Raw genomic sequence first — 18,482 nt, 5'->3', positions numbered from 1 at the left:
CCAAACTACGAATTCTCTGCATTATATTCACACCACACATTGCTCTCAGACATGACATCTCCACTGCCTCCAGCCTTCTCCTCGCTGCAACATTCATCACCCACGCTTCACACCCATATAAGAGCGTTGGTAAAACTATACTCTCATACATTCCCCTCTTTGCCTCCAAGGACAAAGTTCTTTGTCTCCACAGACTCCTAAGTGCACCACTCACTCTTTTTCCCTCATCAATTCTATGATTCACCTCATCTTTCATAGACCCATCCGCTGACACGTCCACTCCCAAATATCTGAATACGTTCACCTCCTCCATACTCTCTCCCTCCAATCTGATATTCAATCTTTCATCACCTAATCTTTTTGTTATCCTCATAACCTTACTCTTTCCTGTATTCACCTTTAATTTTCTTCTTTTGCACACCCTACCAAATTCATCCACCAATCTCTGCAACTTCTCTTCAGAATCTCCCAAGAGCACAGTGTCATCAGCAAAGAGCAGCTGTGACAACTCCCACTTTGTGTGTGATTCTTTATCTTTTAACTCCACGCCTCTTGCCAAGACCCTCGCATTTACTTCTCTTACAACCCCATCTATAAATATATTAAACAACCACGGTGACATCACACATCCTTGTCTAAGGCCTACTTTTACTGGGAAAAAATTTCCCTCTTTCCTACATACTCTAACTTGAGCCTCACTATCCTCGTAAAAACTCTTCACTGCTTTCAGTAACCTACCTCCTACACCATACACTTGCAACATCTGCCACATTGCCCCCCTATCCACCCTGTCATACGCCTTTTCCAAATCCATAAATGCCACAAAGACCTCTTTAGCCTTATCTAAATACTGTTCACTTATATGTTTCACTGTAAACACCTGGTCCACACACCCCCTACCTTTCCTAAAGCCTCCTTGTTCATCTGCTATCCTATTCTCCGTCTTACTCTTAATTCTTTCAATTATAACTCTACCATACACTTTACCAGGTACACTCAACAGACTTATCCCCCTATAATTTTTGCACTCTCTTTTATCCCCTTTGCCTTTATACAAAGGAACTATGCATGCTCTCTGCCAATCCCTAGGTACCTTACCCTCTTCCATACATTTATTAAATAATTGCACCAACCACTCCAAAACTATATCCCCACCTGCTTTTAACATTTCTATCTTTATCCCATCAATCCCGGCTGCCTTACCCCCTTTCATTTTACCTACTGCCTCACGAACTTCCCCCACACTCACAACTGGCTCTTCCTCACTCCTACAAGATGTTATTCCTCCTTGCCCTATACACGAAATCACAGCTTCCCTATCTTCATCAACATTTAACAATTCCTCAAAATATTCCTTCCATCTTCCCAATACCTCTAACTCTCCATTTAATAACTCTCCTCTCCTATTTTTAACTGACAAATCCATTTGTTCTCTAGGCTTTCTTAACTTGTTAATCTCACTCCAAAACTTTTTCTTATTTTCAACAAAATTTGTTGATAACATCTCACCCACTCTCTCATTTGCTCTCTTTTTACATTGCTTCACCACTCTCTTAACTTCTCTCTTTTTCTCCATATACTCTTCCCTCCTTGCATCACTTCTACTTTGTAAAAACTTCTCATATGCTAACTTTTTCTCCCTTACTACTCTCTTTACATCATCATTCCACCAATCGCTCCTCTTCCCTCCTGCACCCACTTTCCTGTAACCACAAACTTCTGCTGAACACTCTAACACTACATTTTTAAACCTACCCCATACCTCTTCGACCCCATTGCCTATGCTCTCATTAGCCCATCTATCCTCCAATAGCTGTTTATATCTTACCCTAACTGCCTCCTCTTTTAGTTTATAAACCTTCACCTCTCTCTTCCCTGATGCTTCTATTCTCCTTGTATCCCATCTACCTTTTACTCTCAGTGTAGCTACAACTAGAAAGTGATCTGATATATCTGTGGCCCCTCTATAAACATGTACATCCTGAAGTCTACTCAACAGTCTTTTATCTACCAATACATAATCCAACAAACTACTGTCATTTCGCCCTACATCATATCGTGTATACTTATTTATCCTCTTTTTCTTAAAATATGTATTACCTATAACTAAACCCCTTTCTATACAAAGTTCAATCAAAGGGCTCCCATTATCATTTACACCTGGCACCCCAAACTTACCTACCACACCCTCTCTAAAAGTTTCTCCTACTTTAGCATTCAAGTCCCCTACCACAATTACTCTCTCACTTGGTTCAAAGGCTCCTATACATTCACTTAACATCTCCCAAAATCTCTCTCTCTCCTCTGCATTCCTCTCTTCTCCAGGTGCATACACGCTTATTATGACCCACTTCTCGCATCCAACCTTTACTTTAATCCACATAATTCTTGAATTTACACATTCATATTCTCTTTTCTCCTTCCATAACTGATCATTTAACATTACTGCTACCCCTTCCTTTGCTCTAACTCTCTCAGATACTCCAGATTTAATCCCATTTATTTCCCCCCACTGAAACTCTCCTACCCCCTTCAGCTTTGTTTCGCTTAGGGCCAGGACATCCAACTTCTTTTCATTCATAACATCAGCAATCATCTGTTTCTTGTCATCCGCACTGCATCCACGCACATTTAAGCAACCCAGTTTTATAAAGTTTTTCTTCTTCTCTTTTTTAGTAATTGTATACAGGAGAAGGGGTTACTAGCCCATTTAGGGAGCTGAAGCTCTCTCATTATTATATTATAATAATAATAATAATTATTATTATTATTATTATTATTATTATTATTATTAAGTTAGAGAACTGGAGCACAGATCCAATTCCCTAGATCAAAGGCCCCTCACCAGCATCAAGGTTCCTTGATGCTGGTGAGAGGTTCTTGACCTAGGGAATTGGATCTGTGCTCCAGTTCCATAAATTAATAATAATAATAATAATAATAATACTGAGCGAGCTTCAGTTCCCTAAATTAATAAAAATAATAATAACGAGGAACTTCAGAACGCCGCCAACTCAGTGCACTGTTTACCTCGTAAGGGTAATGGACAGTGCTGAGAAGGAAAAGAGGATGATATCCATGGAATTAAAGCATGAAATCATAGACAGACAAGCGAGGTGTGCAGGTTGTGGGGTGAGGGAAAAGCGGGGGAAGCTCGCTCGTAACTCGGATGTTGGCTTGTAACTCAGAGCAAAAAATCGACCAAGCGATGGTTTGTATCTCAAAAAAACTCATATGTTGGGACATTCGTAAGTCAAGGTTCCACTGTATTCATTTTCATTTCTAATTAACATACCTGAAAGTTAAGGAAAAAACATTAGAATGGAAGATTGCTATCTTGTTTTACACAAGACAAGCCACAGGCTGCAACTAACCTTCATACTAACACCCAGTACAGTACTTTATTTCTTGAATGTTGTCCTGTTGTTCTTTAAAAGCTAAGGTAGATATACATGTATATAAAAAATATAATACACATTTTTGGGCACCCCAAAAAAGTCAGGTCAACTTATATACAAGATCAACCAATGCTTGAGTATATATGACAGTAAAAAGCCAACTATGTAAACAGAGACAGTTGCTACACAACATACAAAATGAAATAATACCCAGCTTTTAGTAGTAATCCTACATAAATAATTCTAGCAATGTGAAGGAAAGAAGTATCTAATATTATATTCATACAGGATAATGATTTACTCCATAGTCTCTGAGCACTTACTGAATGCTAGTGCGCAAATTCATGTGTGTGATTAGGGTACATCTATAAACAAGTGAGGCTAGGTATGCAGGTTAATTTTCGGTGGCTGTTATGGATATAGCCGAGTACCTAACCTAAGATATGGGTTATGCATGGTTTGTATTCTCACAGAATTATCTAAGGCCAGGCTTCAGTGAATCTTGAAAAAAAAAAAAAGATGAAGATCACAGGGCAATGGTTTACAATGTCAAGTGCTGCCTCTCACCGTGTCAGTGTCAAGAATGTTGCTGCCACACATTTTGTTCTTGTGGTATATTCTCCACTTTTTATACTCTGCTGTGACAGCATCCAGCTGGCGCTTCCAGTACTTCCCTTCCAGTACAATGGCCTGTAAAATTACCTCTCGTTAATTAAAGAATCAAATGGCAACAATGTGCTTCATTTAAACATATGTTTCTTACAAATGTGATAAATGCCATGTAACAGAAATAGAAGAAAGCAAATTCAGATCACATAAGAATATATATTGTATGACAAAATTTTATAAGTCTATGTACAAAGAAAGGGAGTTATTATTAATAAAAATTGACACAAATGAAACTATGAGCAATGCACATGCTACACTGGCTAACTGTAAAGTAGCTTTCAAATGTATTGATGGAGAGATGCTGAAAAATTTGTTCACAACATACAAGTATATTAGACCAAAATTGGAATATGCAGCTACTGTGTGAGAGCCACTTGGTAAAAACATAATTTAGAAAAAGCTCAAAGAGCTACAAAACGAGTCCCAGAGTTAAAAAAAATATGAGATATAATGAAAGGCTTTAGACACTAACAAAGTCGACACTGGCTGATAAGAGAAAAACAGAGATTTGATAACAATATATAAGTTTATAAAAGGATTTCAAAAAATATTAAAGCTTTTAGTACCTCAAACCCTTTCAAGGTCCAGACCCCTGATTTGACACTTGTTCACAGGGTCCAAGAATTTTCAAATTTTTTTTTTTCTTATGAAATGGTAGAATCTTTTTCTGAAGGTAATAAAATAAAAAGTACGAAATTTGATGGCAAACTGGCAAAATTACACTCGCGAATTTTGCTGTGTCAACAATATTTATGCACTGACAATTCTGCCCAATTTGAGTCCTATTTTAGGCCAATTACATTGATCCAGCTGACCAAATTCTTAGCTATTTCACTAGTATGCCTTCCACTTTACCAATGAAGCACAAGAAACTGCCCATTCACGTATTCCAACTACCCAATAAAGTGATCAGAAATTGGTAATTTGGCCAATATTACACAATATTCAAAAGGTGCCAGTTTCAAAATAGGATCCAGAATAAACAATGCAGACCTTCCTGGCACTAAAATAACATTTCCTCTGTTCATGAGATTTCTCAATATTACACATGAATTCCATTTTGAATTTCTATTCACACTAAAAATTAGAAGATTTACTGTTATGCATTATTGTACTAATCGTATAAAAATAATGACAGTGGATTCAAGCTGCTTCCAGTCTTGAAACTAATCAAAATCAACTCAATTTCTTTAACATATCTTCCATTCTATCAACTGATACCAAGAAACCTAGAATAAAACCATATAAAAATACACCACAAATCTGCTATTTTAACCCTTTGACTGTCGCAAGCCCCTTTCTGAAACCGTCATTCTATGTCGATAAATTTTTGGAAAAAACAAAGAATTATTTTTTCTTATGAAATGAAAGAGAATCTTTTTCCGATGGTAATGACACCAAAAGTACGAAATTTGGTTGAAAACTCAAGGGAATTACGCTCCCTCGAAGTTAGCGGTCTCGGCAACATATACACATTGGCGATTTCACTGACTTAGAGCCCTGTTTTTGGCCAATTCCGTTGTTCCAGTTGACCAAACTCATAGCTATTTCTTTAGAACTCCATTTTTTCTATCAATTGAGTACAAGAAACCGCCCATTTACCAATTTGAACTACCCAATAAAGTGGTCAGAAATTGGCAATTTGGCCAATTTCATGCAAATTAAAAAAGATGCCAATTTCAAAATAGAGTCCAGAATAAACAATGTAGACACTCTTGGTACTAAAATAACATATCCTCTGTTCATCAGGCCTCTTATATTACTATTGCTTTCTATTTTGATTTTTTATTCATACAAAAAAATACAAAATTTACTGTTATGCAGACCACTGCATTATTGTAAAAATGGTATATATAATATCAGTGCACTAGTAAAAGAATATTAGACTCCCCAGTTGAAGTGTATTGGATGTGTGGTGTGATTTGCTTACTCCTGAACATTGGTAAAAATCGAACATTTCCGCTACTTTGAGCTCAATTTCAAGGTCGTTTTCATCGTGAAAGTAATCAAAATCATCTCTATTTCTGTAATATGTATTACATTTTATCACCTGAGACCATGAAAACGAGAATACAACGATAAATACTATACAAAAATACACCTCAAAGTTGGCGTTTTAATCGAAAAAAGGTCAGTTTTTTCTCATTACGCACTGTGTGCTGCAGGATTTTTTTTATGTAGTGTACACTGACCACACAGACCCATTCTCTCACATGTGGGCCTACCAGCTTTCTCCCACTTGATTTGAAGCCGCCAGAATTTACGCGTATAAATACGTCGGTAACAGTGGCGCGTAAGATGTATATATACAACCGAAACAGTCAAAGGGTTAAACCAAAAACTTGGTCACTTTTTTTCCATCATGCACTGAGTAGGGCAGGACTTTTTTATATGGTGCACAGTCACCACATAGACCCATTCTCTTATACATAAGCCAGCTTTTCTGAGTGAGCTGAGTTCATGATGTAGAACTACGACACTGACCCAGAGGTCAGAGCCATAGAACTAAATGACTCTTACAGGAACCAGGAGAGGCAGGAGGAGCTTAAAGCTATTAGTGAAATTGAAAGAAATTCAAAATATTTCTTTTCATATGCCAAAAACAAGGCAAATACCACATCTAGTATCGGGCCCTTACTCAGACAGGATGGGACTTACACAGACGACAACAAGGAAATGAGTGAAATATTGAAATCCCAGTACGACTCTGTGTTTAGTGAACCACTAATCGGTCTGAGGATCGACGACCCAAATGATTTCTTCATGAATGAGCCTCAAAACTCCATAAATGTATGCCAGATTTCCGACATTACCCTAACTCCGATAGATTTCGAAAAAACCATTGACAGCATGCCCATTCACTCAGCCCCGGGCCCAGACTCGTGGAACTCTGTTTTCATTAAGAACTGCAAGAAACCCCTCTCGCGTGCCCTAAGTACACTATGGAGGAGGAGCTTGGACATGGGTGAAATTCCACAGTCACTTAAAACAACGGATATAGCCCCGCTCCATAAAGGTGGCAGCAAAGCATTAGCTAAGAACTATAGACCAATAGCTCTGACGTCCCACATCATAAAAATCTTTGAAAGAGTGCTAAGAAGCAGGATTGCAAATCACCTGGATTCCCAAAATCTGCACAATCCAGGGCAACATGAGTTCAGGGCAGGTCGCTCCTGCCTCTCACAACTACTGGATCACTATGACATGGCCTTGGATGCACTGGAAGAAAATCAGAATGCAGATGTAATATACACAGACTTTGCAAAAGCATTTGACAAATGCGATCATGGCGTAATAGCCCATAAAATACGTGCTAAAGGAATAACTGGGAAAGTGGGGAGATGGATCTTCAACTTCCTAACAAATCGAACACAAAGAGTAGTGGTCAACAGAGTTAAATCGGAGGCTGCCATAGTGAAGAGCTCTGTTCCACAAGGCACAGTACTCGCCCCCATCTTATTCCTTATCCTCATATCAGACATAAACAGAGATATACACCACAGCACCGTATCATCCTTTGCGGATGATACTAGGATCTGCATGAGGCTGTCATCTGCTGAGGACGCGGTTAACCTCCAAGAAGATATAAACAAAGTTTTCCAGTGGGCAACGGTAAACAATATGATGTTCAATGAGGACAAATTCCAACTACTCCGTTATGGAAAACTGGAGGAGATAATAACTAGAACAGAGTATACTACTGACTCCCGCCATACAATAGAGCGGAAAAATAATGTAAGGGACCTGGGAGTAGTAATGTCTGAGGATCTCACTTTTAAGGATCACAACAGTGCCATGATCGCACGTGCAAAGAAAATGATAGGATGGATAATGAGAACTTTCAAAACAAGAGATGCCAAGCCCATGATGATCCTTTTCAAATCACTTGTTCTCTCTAGGCTGGAATACTGCTGTATATTAACATCTCCATTCAAAGCAGGTGAAATCGCAGATCTAGAGAGTGTACAGAGATCCTTTACTGCACGTATAAGTTCTGTCAAGCACCTTAACTACTGGGAACGCTTGGAAGCACTTGACTTGTACTCGTTGGAACGCAGGAGGGAGAGATATATCATAATCTACACTTGGAAAATCTTGGAAGGAATGGTCCCAAATCTGCACACAGAAATCACTCCCTACGAAAGTAAAAGACTGGGCAGGCGATGCAAAATGCCGCCAATAAAAAGTAGGGGCGCCATTGGTACACTAAGAGAAAACACCATAAGTGTCCGGGGCCCAAAACTGTTCAACAGCCTCCCATCAAGCATTAGGGGAATTGCCAATAAACCCCTGGCTGCCTTCAAGAGAGAGCTGGACAGATACCTAAAGTCAGTGCCGGATCAGCCGGGCTGTGGCTCGTACGTCGGACTGCGTGCGGCCAGCAGTAACAGCCTAGTTGATCAGGCCCTGATCCATCGGGAGGCCTGGTCATGGACCGGGCCGCGGGGGCGTTGATCCCCGGAATAACCTCCAGGTAACCTCCAGGTAACCTCCAGGTAGGAGGGTAACAAGAGACCACAGATATAAACCAAGAACAGAATGGGACTGAAGGGATACTGGGATTTTTTTCTTTACAGGTTAGAAGAATGGAATAAAGTGAAAAGAAAGTACAGGTCACAAATCTAGCAATCAGTCATCCGGTTCCATCAGCTATTCAGCACTAATTTCAGCTAGCATAATTTCAAATTTCCAGGATCACCACAACAACCTGCTGCTACTGTTTGGTGGCACTACTTGCTGCATAAGTCATTCCAATTTCTTTTTTTCCATTTATTGTTGTAACCTGCTTACTTTTAGCCCTAGCCATAGTCCCAATGAATAAAAAAATGCTTCTCATTGTGTAAAGCACATACACAGTACATTGTCCATAAAAGATAAGGTGGCTTTGAAGCCACTGTCTTTTGCCATGAGCTCAGTCCCGTGATGCAGGGGAATATGCTTTATTATTACGCTAACATCAACACTACGGCTTATTTACTTATCACAATTGATCTAATATGACATAATATACAATATAAATAACATAAAAACATGTTAAATACTCCAGAATGAATAACATTTGGCATAATACCGAGCAGTTCGATGGAGGTATTTAGAGGATATGGGATACAAGTACCATCCTCCTATCCCTGTCTTGGGGGCTTATATTAGAAAAAACTGAGTGTAGCAGAGGGCTAACTGTGATATACATTCGTGATGTACCATAAAACTGAAACAAAAAAGCTATTTTTTCTGCATAGATTATCATACATAGCAGCATATGTGTAGAGAACGTAGGATAAACATTTTTTCTCTCAGTTATTTGTTGGGCTATCTTCTTGAAACTTGGGCAATGTATGACGGAAAGATGCTTCTTAACGTACACCAAAAATGAAAAAAATTGGACCATAAATAACAGAGTTCACTTCTCAGCCATTGGCTGCCCCTTAGCGGTATATTTTTGTATAGTTTTTATGGTTGTATTCTCGCTTTTTGGTTTCATTTGATAGAATGGAAGATATATTACAGAAATAGATATGATTTTGATTGGTTTCACAACAAAAAGTACCTTGAAACTGAGTTCAAAGTAGCGGAAATGTTCGATTCTTTGGCAATGTTTGAGAGTAAACAAATGACATCACCGTCCAATACATGTCCAACTGGCCAGTACAATACGCAGTCACGAATGGGTTGACATTATTTATACAATTACAGTGGACCCCCGGTTAACGATATTTTTTCACTCCAGAAGTATGTTCAGGTGCCAGTACTGACCGAATTTGTTCCCATAAGAAATATTGTGAAGTAGATTAGTCCATTTCAGACCCCCAAACATACACATACAAACGCACTTACATAAATACACTTACATAATTGGTCACATTCGGAGGTAATCGTTATGCGGGGGTCCACTGTATTACAATAATGCAGTAGTCTGCATAACAGTTAATCTTCTATTTTTTTGTGTGAATAAAAATTCCAAATGGTAAGTAAGAGGAGCCTGGAGACGTGACAAATGAACAGAGAAAATGTTATTTTAGTGTCAGGAATGTCTGCAGTGTTTATTCTGGACCCTATTTTGAAATTGGCATCTTTTGAAATTTATGTGAAATTGACCAAATCACCAATTTCTGATCACTTTATTGGGTAGTTGAAATAGGTGAATGGGCAGTTTCTTGTATTCAGTCGACAGAATAGAAGTAAGTTTATTCAGGTATAAACACAGTTACATGAATTATCATACACAGAAGCATATGTATAGAGAACCGAGGATAATCCAAAAAAGTCAAAGTGACTTATTTCCAGTACCTGGCTTGGGCTTGCTATACGTATATGATTTTTGGTAAATATTTTTTTTCTCAGTTGTTTGTTGGGCTATCTTACTGAAACTTGGGCAATGTATGATGGAAAGATGCTTCTTAACGTACATCACTCTCCACTGGAAAACCCTGCTTATGTCTTCCTGTAATTTTTCAGTGTCATGCTTATTTTCATGCTTATTTTAATATCATCTGCAAATGATGATACAAAATTATGACAGATGTTTTTATCTATGTCTACTATGAGGATGAGAAACAGAAGAGGTTCCAGGACATTGCCTTGGGGAACTGAGCTTACCTCTCTGATGCTAGGTTTTGTTCTGTTTACTACTACTTTTTGTGTTCTGTGTGTTAGGAACCCAAAATCCATCTGCCTACCTTCCCCATAATGCCTATTGCCCTCATTTTGTGTGCTATCACTCCATGATCGCATTTGTCAAACACCTTTGCAAAATCCGTGTAAATGATATCTGCGTTTTGGTTATTTCCAACGCCTCCATAATTCTGTCATAGTGGTTCAGCAGCTATGACAAGCATGATCGTCCTGCTCTAAAACCATGCTGGTTTGCATTATGCTCATTGTGTTAGAACATAAGAACGAAGGAACATTGCAGCAGGCCTACTGGCCCATGCGAGGCAGGTCCAAGTCTCCTACCGGCTTAAGCCAATGCACCCAACTTAGTCAGGTCAGATCACATTGACTTAAGGGAGGAATACGGCAACCGACCTGGTAGCACAAGCTATCAGGTCCAACTCACACCCACCCACATCCACTCATGTATTTATCCAACCTATTTTTAAAGCTACACAATGTTCTGGCCTCTATAACTGTACTTGGGAGTTTGTTCCACTCATCCACAACTCTATTACCAAACCAGTACTTTCCTATTTGTAATCTGTAATTTGTAATCTGCTGTCTCATCACTCTTTCAAAGATTTTTATGGTGTGAGAAGTTAAGGCTACTGGTCCATAATTTTTAGCTAGTGCTCTACTACCTCCCTTATGTAAAGGAGTTATTGTCTGCACGCTTTAAGGTCTCCAGTATTTCACTTAGATCTAGGTTCTTTCTCCAAAGTATATCGAGGGTTCATGCTAGTGGTAGTACTTTGCACTCCTTTATAAATAGAGCATTCCATGAATCTGGTTCAGGTACTGAGTGAGTGGGCATGTTATCCATTTTCTTTTCAAAATCTATGGGATTTGTACTAATGTCAGTTAGTTGGTCTACATGGCCTTCTGCTGGAGTGAAAAATTTTTCTGCATTCTCTACCTTGCTGTCATATAGTGAGTTGCTGAACACCAACTCATACTGTTCTTTTAGGATTTCACTCATTTTCTGTTCACTGTTAGTATACGAGTCTCCTCTCAATAATGGTCCAATTCTATAGGTAGTTCTTAGCTTGGATTTTGCATAGAAATAGAAATATTTTGGGTTTCTTGCAATATCCTGTACAGTGGACCCCCGGTTTGCGATGGCATCGGTATCTGATATATCCGGTATTCGATACATTTTAACGCAAAAATTTTGCCTCGGTTCCCGTTAAAAAACCCAGTATACGCTATTCATCCGAGACGTGTCAATGTGTGGCCTGAACTGCCCCGTGTGTGCCAGTGTTTACAAGCCAGCCAGTGTGCTCGCATCTAAGGATACATACGGTACATTCCATATTATCACAGTGTTTTTGGTGCTTGTTTCTGCAAAATAAGTCACCAAGGGCCCCAAGAAAGCTTCTAGTGCCACCCTTCGAGAAAAAGGGTGCTAATGACTAGTGAAATGAAGAAAGAGATAATTGCAAAGTACGAAAGTGGAGTGCGTGTGTCGAGCTGGCCAGGTTGTATACAAAACCCCAATCAACCATCGCTACTATAGTGACCAGGAAAAAGGCAATCAAGGAAGTTGTTGTTGCAAAAGGTGCAACTGTGATTATGAAACAGCGACTGCAAGTGTTAGAAGATGTTGAGAGACTGTTATTGGTGTGGATAAATGAAAAACAGATAGCAGGAGATAGCATCTCTCAAGCGATCATTTGTGAAAAGGCTAGGCAGTTGCATGACAATGTTGTGAACCACTTTAGGAAAGTCATAAAGGAATGAGAGGTACAGGCCTCTATGGACAGATATGTTGTGCGACAGAAGTCCAGTGACTCTCAAGCTGGTCCTAGTGGCATTAAAAGAAGGGAAGTAACCCCGGAAAAGGACTTGCTACCTCAAGTAATAATCGAAGGGGATTCCCCTTCTAAACAATAAGTTCGATACTCTCCCCTCCTCCCATCCCATCAATCATCACCAGATCTTCATTAAAGGTAAGTGTCATGTATTCTATTGTTAGTAGAGTTCTACAAACTGTGCATGTCTTCCTCAGTTTGTGTGCATTAAACTTAATATTTCATGTGGTAAAAATTTTTTTTTCATACTTTTGGGTGTCTTGCACGGATTAATTTGATTTCCATTATTTCTTATGGGGAAAATTGATTCGCTTTTCGATAATTTTGGTTTACGATGAGCTCTCAGGAACGGATTAATATCGCAAACCGGGGGTCCACTGTATGGCCTTTTGTTCCCTTTGTACTTCTTCTGTTAGGTATGACATCCTGAGTTTTTGCTCTGATTCAGTGATCTCTCAGCTAAGGCCATCTTTCCTTTGTTGCAACATATTACTGTGCCTACTACATACACAGAACACTACACTTAAATATAAACCCTCCTCTCAAACTACTCCTAAATAGCTATAACAGAACACACAGCCATAATACAAGACACAAATCACTCATCGATATCCCTCATGTCCATCTCCCCCTATGCAAAACTGCTATGCACATAAATGGCTCAAAAATCTGGAATTCATTGCCAGAACACACTAAAGGACCCCTGCCTGCAAATCATTTTAGGCTCTACTTAGAAATCACCTCATCAACCAAAATTAAACAGTCAAACCATACTCAGTACCTACCAGTTACTCAAAAGCTATTCAAAAAACTTCTAAATAATTTAAGAATGCTCAACTTAACCTTAATTCAACTTCATTACTGTATACTGTACTAAGGATTGCTCAGCCAAAAACTCATTACGTACTTCAAAATTAGATGCTTAAATTTCTTTGTACAGTATAATGCTAAATTGTAATAATTTCATATTGTAAATTATTTTAAATTGTTCCAAACTGTACCAATTGTAATAATTTCATATTGTAAGTTGTTTTTAAATTGTTCCATTGTAATATTTCCAGCGTAAAATAATTCAAATTTTACCATTGTTTAGAATAATGTAATTTTTATAAACTAACTTTAAACCTGTAATTATTGTACTCACTATAACTCATCAAATGACCATATAATTATCTGTTATTGCCTGACTAATCTTAAGTTAATATTAAGTTTGCCATATGCCAAAATATAATACAGTGGACCCTCGACCAGCGATGGCATCGATTAACGATAAATCTGACTAGCGATACATTTTATCGCAAAAATTTTGCCTCGATTAGCGCTAAAAAACTCGACCAACACTATTCGTTCCGTCTGAGACACGTCCACTTCTGGCCAGTGTTTACAAGCCAGCCAGCCACCGCGGTCGCTTCCAAGCATACAATCGGAACATTTCATATTATCACAGCCTTTTTAGTGATTGCACCTGCAAAATAAGTCACCATGGGCCCCAAGAAAGCTTCTAGTGCCAACCCTACAGCAAAAAGGGTGAGAATTACTATGGATATGAAGAAAGAGATCATTGCTAAGTATGAAAGTGGAGTGCATGTCTCCGAGCTGGCCAGGCTGTACACAAAACCCCAATCAACCATCGCTACTATTGTGGCCAAGAAAACGGCAATCAAGGAAGCTGTTCTTGCCAAAGGTGCAACTATGTTTTCGAAACTGAGATCGCAAGTGATAGAAGATGTTGAGAGACTGTTATTGGTATGGATAAACAAAAACAGATAGCAGGAGATAGCATCTCTCAAGCGATCATATGTGAAAAGGCTAGGAAGTTGCATGACGATTTAATTAGAAAAATGCCAGCAACTAGTGGTGATGTGAGTGAATTTAAGGCCAGCAAAGGTTGGTTTGAGAGATTTAAGAATCGTAGTGGCATACATAGTGTGATAAGGCATGGTGAGGCTGCCAGTTTGGACCAAAAAGCAGCTGAAAAATATGTGCAGGAATTCAAGGAGTACATAGACAGTGAAGGACTGAAACCTGAACAAGTGTTTAATGGTGACACTGACAATGTTGTGAAACACTTTAGGAATGTCATAAAGGAACGGGAGGTACAGGCCTCTATGGGCAGATATGTTGTGCGACAGAGGTCCAGTGACTCTCAAGCTGGTCCTAGTGGCATTAAAAGAAGAAGGGAAGTAACCCCGAAAAAAGGACTTGCCACCTCAAGTCCTAATGGAAGGGGATTCCCCTTCTAAACACTAAGACCATCAACACACTCCCCTCTTCCCATCCCATCAATCATCACCAGATCTTCAATAAAGGTAAGTGTCATGTAACTGTGCATGTCTTCTTCAGTTTGTGTGTATTAAAATTAATATTTCATGTGTTAAAATTTTTTTTTTCAATACTTTTGGGTGTCTTGCACGGATTAATTTGATTTCCATTATTTCTTATGGGGAAAATTAACTTGACTAATGATTATTCTGACTAACGATGAGCTCTCAGAAACGGATTAATAGCGTTAGTCGAGGGTCCACTGTACTGTAACTACTGCTGTTGATATATACAAAATCAATGTTTCAATTTGAACCAACTATGATATACAGTGGTACCTCAGGATACGAACAGCTCAAAACTCAAACAGTTACGTAAGTGTATTTATGTAAGTGCTTTTGTAAGTATATATATTTTTGGGGGTCTGAAACAGATTGATCTAATTTACATTATTCCTTATGGGAACAAATTCGTTCGGTATCAGCACTCGAATAGCCTTCTGGAATGAATTAAGTCCATATCCCGAGGTACCAATGTATATTTCTCATATTAAGTATAGTCTGTAATGTGTTAGGTTTAGTGCAAAGAAAGCCACTATCATGCCTCGGCATGATAGTGGCTTTCTTTGCACTTGCAAATCAACATAGTAATTAAACATTGTAAACTATGCATGGAAACAGAATCCTTATAACACGTCAGTCACACATTGTAAACTTTGAAAAAAAAAAAATTTGAATTTGAATTTGAATTTTTTCTTTTCTTTTTCTGTACCATCTCCTATGCTCTCTCTATATTTGATTTTTTCTGGGCTTCCTCAATGGTACATGTTTAATACAGACTTTGTATGCTTCTATATTCAGCTTCTCTAAGCACTGGTGGGGAGTTAGGGTGCTCATGTCTGATTCCTGTATCCACTGATTCGGTATCTGGGGTTTTAGTTATCCAAGGTTTACTGTGGCCCAAAAATACCTCTTAATTTTGCATAATAATGACCCCAAGGCACTACAGAAGAGAAGGTGGCAGTTCTTCAAAGCCTAAGAGAAGCTGTGCAGTGCTTCCCATCAGTGAACATGTGATAAGTCTCCACTTACTGTGCATAATTTATGAATCAAACTTTATAATAGGCATGATAAGGGCTTATATATATAGTTTGCTACTACCCATGGTTTCAGAATCCACAGCAGGTCCTTGGAACGTATCTCCCATGGATACAGGGGACCTACTGTATTTGGGAAAGCTGTTAATAACCAAGTCAACACAGCTAAGTGACTATTATATTATATTATTACTGAAGGGAGGGAGTAAAGGTTTTGTGTGTGAGGGGCTTAGACTTCCAGCAAGTGTGAATGTGTTAGATAGGAGCGAGTGGTGGCAAAGGGTTTTTTATGACTTGACATGCTGTTGGAGTGTGAGCAAAGTAACAGTTATGAAGAGATTCAGAGAAACCAGTTGGCCGGACTTGAGTCCCGGAGGTGGAAGATACAGTGTCTGCGCTCTGGGGGAGGGGCGGAGATATGTTACAGTTTTTGAACTGTGGTTTAGGCATGGCTCTGGCAGGACAGTGATGGAGTGAATGATGATGAAAGTGATTTTTTTTTCAGGTCACACTGCCTCAGTGGGAAACGGCTGGTGTCTTAATAAAAAATAAATATTGTAGTCCTGTAACGTATTCATATATAAAATATATAGGACTATACAGCCTAAATAAACCAGTGATTAAGAAGGTTATGTGGACCTGTGTGGCACTCTCAAGGAATTTTAAGTGAAGTGTTTGAACACAAAAAACAGTGGCCATTGCGATAAGCATTCAGGGCACTGCAGACTAATAGAAGCAGAGTTAAAAGTTGTCAAGGATGTTGTTCTAGCTCTCAGGGAGGAGAATGAGAAATTAAAAATGTCGTTTGAATAAGTAGGATGGTTTATACAATAAGGAATGTGAGGTGGTTCGAAGAAACTAAAGGGAAACACGGACTGAACACACTGATTCCAGGATGAAAGACTGATTACCTCATACTCCTCTTCATCATCTGTTTCTTTACTTTGGACTGAAGAATCCAATGGAAGGCAAAACATTTTCAGAATAAAGATTCCCAAGTGTTGCACAAGCATTTTATCGATCATCAAACAGGTAGTGGTTTCCAGAAATGGGAGGATGAAACTGAAGAAGGTTGAAGCAGGGTTAGAGAACAGAAATTGCTTTGCTATTCTTTAGGACAAGTGTGTGCAGTTGTGGATAAGGAGACAGGTACGACAAATAATGATTCAGCACAAGAGAAAAAGGACAGTCTTATTGTAGGGGATTCTGGGATTTGATATATGGAACAAGCTTTCTATAATAGGGATAAGAAGGCAAGACAGGGTGTTTTCCTGAAGCTGATGATGTAGTTAACAGGTTAGATAACATCATGTCAGGTTATGCAGACAACCCCATTATCTGCCTCAGTGTTGGAGGTAATGATGCTGGGAAATGCAAGCATGATGAGTTGCTGGCCAATTACAAGGCAGTTATTCATCTAACTGGGTCAAAAGGGAGGGACCCCGGTGATATATATATAGCATTATGCCTAGAAAGGGAGTGGGCAATGAATGGATAACCAGGGCAAGTGGGGTAAATTGCTGGCTAGACAAGTACTGCAAGGAACTTGAAATTCCATTCATTTAAGATAACATTTACAGGAACCATGATATGTATACAAGGGATGGGGTACATCTCTTTGGCGCAGGGATGACAGCAGTGGCCAACTCATTTGAAGGAGTCATTGCTAAATTGTTGAAGACTTTAACCAGACAGAGGTTAGGGTGTGTGTGTGGGAGGGGAGGCAAAAGGGGGGTTACAGTATAAAAAAAACTTAAGAGAGAATGGGGGGGGGGCTGTTGAAGCATGCAGCATAGGCATGGAACCCACACCTAAAAAACAAAGCATGTTAAGAAACTGGAGAAAATGCAGAAGTATTCAACGAGACTAGTTCCAGAGGTAAAGGATATATGCTATGAGAGGAACTGAATATAACGACACTGGAGAACAGAACCAGGGGAGATATGATGACATACAAACTACTCAAGAGGAATTGATAGGCTGGATAATGATAGACTGAGAGGAGGAAAACAAATACTAAGGCATATAGCTGGAAGTTAAAGTATTTGTTCAATCTCAGGGTAGTTGGGATGCGGAATGATCTCGACGTAGTAGTAGTGAAGTCAGGCTCCCTACATAGCTTTAAGAGCAGGTACGAATGGGTCCACGAGAAGGAAGTGAATCTGGCAAGGGTAAGTTGAGAGGCAAGGCCAAGAGCTAAGACTCGACCCCTGCAACCACAAATAAGTGAACACACACAAAGTGATCAAGATGCAAAGTTAAACACCTAGTGCTAGATTTCAACCATAAGTAGAGTGACGGAAAACTGGGATCTACATTGAGGACCAGCAAAACTTACGAAAGCTGCAATTAACTTTTTAGGAAAACATGAAGGTGAGTAGATGAGGCAGCATGACTCGACGTGTTTTTCTTTTTCACACAAAAAGATTATGACATTAAATTACTTGTAGATGTCTGCAATCACATGGAACTAAGGTCTGAGTACCTGGTGGAAATGAGAATGAAGAATGAAATGAAGTAACAGGAAATGGAACTACAGAAGGGGGAACTATAATGAATAAAAAACTATCTGAGAGAAGGGAAATGGGAGTA

The 18,482-nt window shown here is 39.0% G+C and overlaps 1 protein-coding gene across 3 annotated transcripts in view; it reads right to left on the bottom strand.

Annotated features, from left to right (window-relative positions):
- The window catches only part of Mondo (MLX interacting protein mondo), a 357,772-nt gene that overhangs the window by 139,532 nt on the left and 199,758 nt on the right, over positions 1-18,482 (bottom strand). For all 3 annotated transcript variants that reach the window (XM_070102299.1, XM_070102301.1, XM_070102300.1), the window contains exon 4: positions 3,966-4,088. In XM_070102299.1, the coding sequence (XP_069958400.1) occupies positions 3,966-4,088 (123 nt within the window). The remainder of the gene's footprint in view (positions 1-3,965; positions 4,089-18,482) is intronic.

This window comes from Cherax quadricarinatus, chromosome 81 (assembly GCF_038502225.1).
Source record: "Cherax quadricarinatus isolate ZL_2023a chromosome 81, ASM3850222v1, whole genome shotgun sequence".
NCBI classification, from domain to species: domain Eukaryota; kingdom Metazoa; phylum Arthropoda; class Malacostraca; order Decapoda; family Parastacidae; genus Cherax; species Cherax quadricarinatus.
The sequence above is the reverse complement of the archived record's forward strand: the minus strand, read 5'-3'. Positions and strand labels throughout refer to the sequence as shown.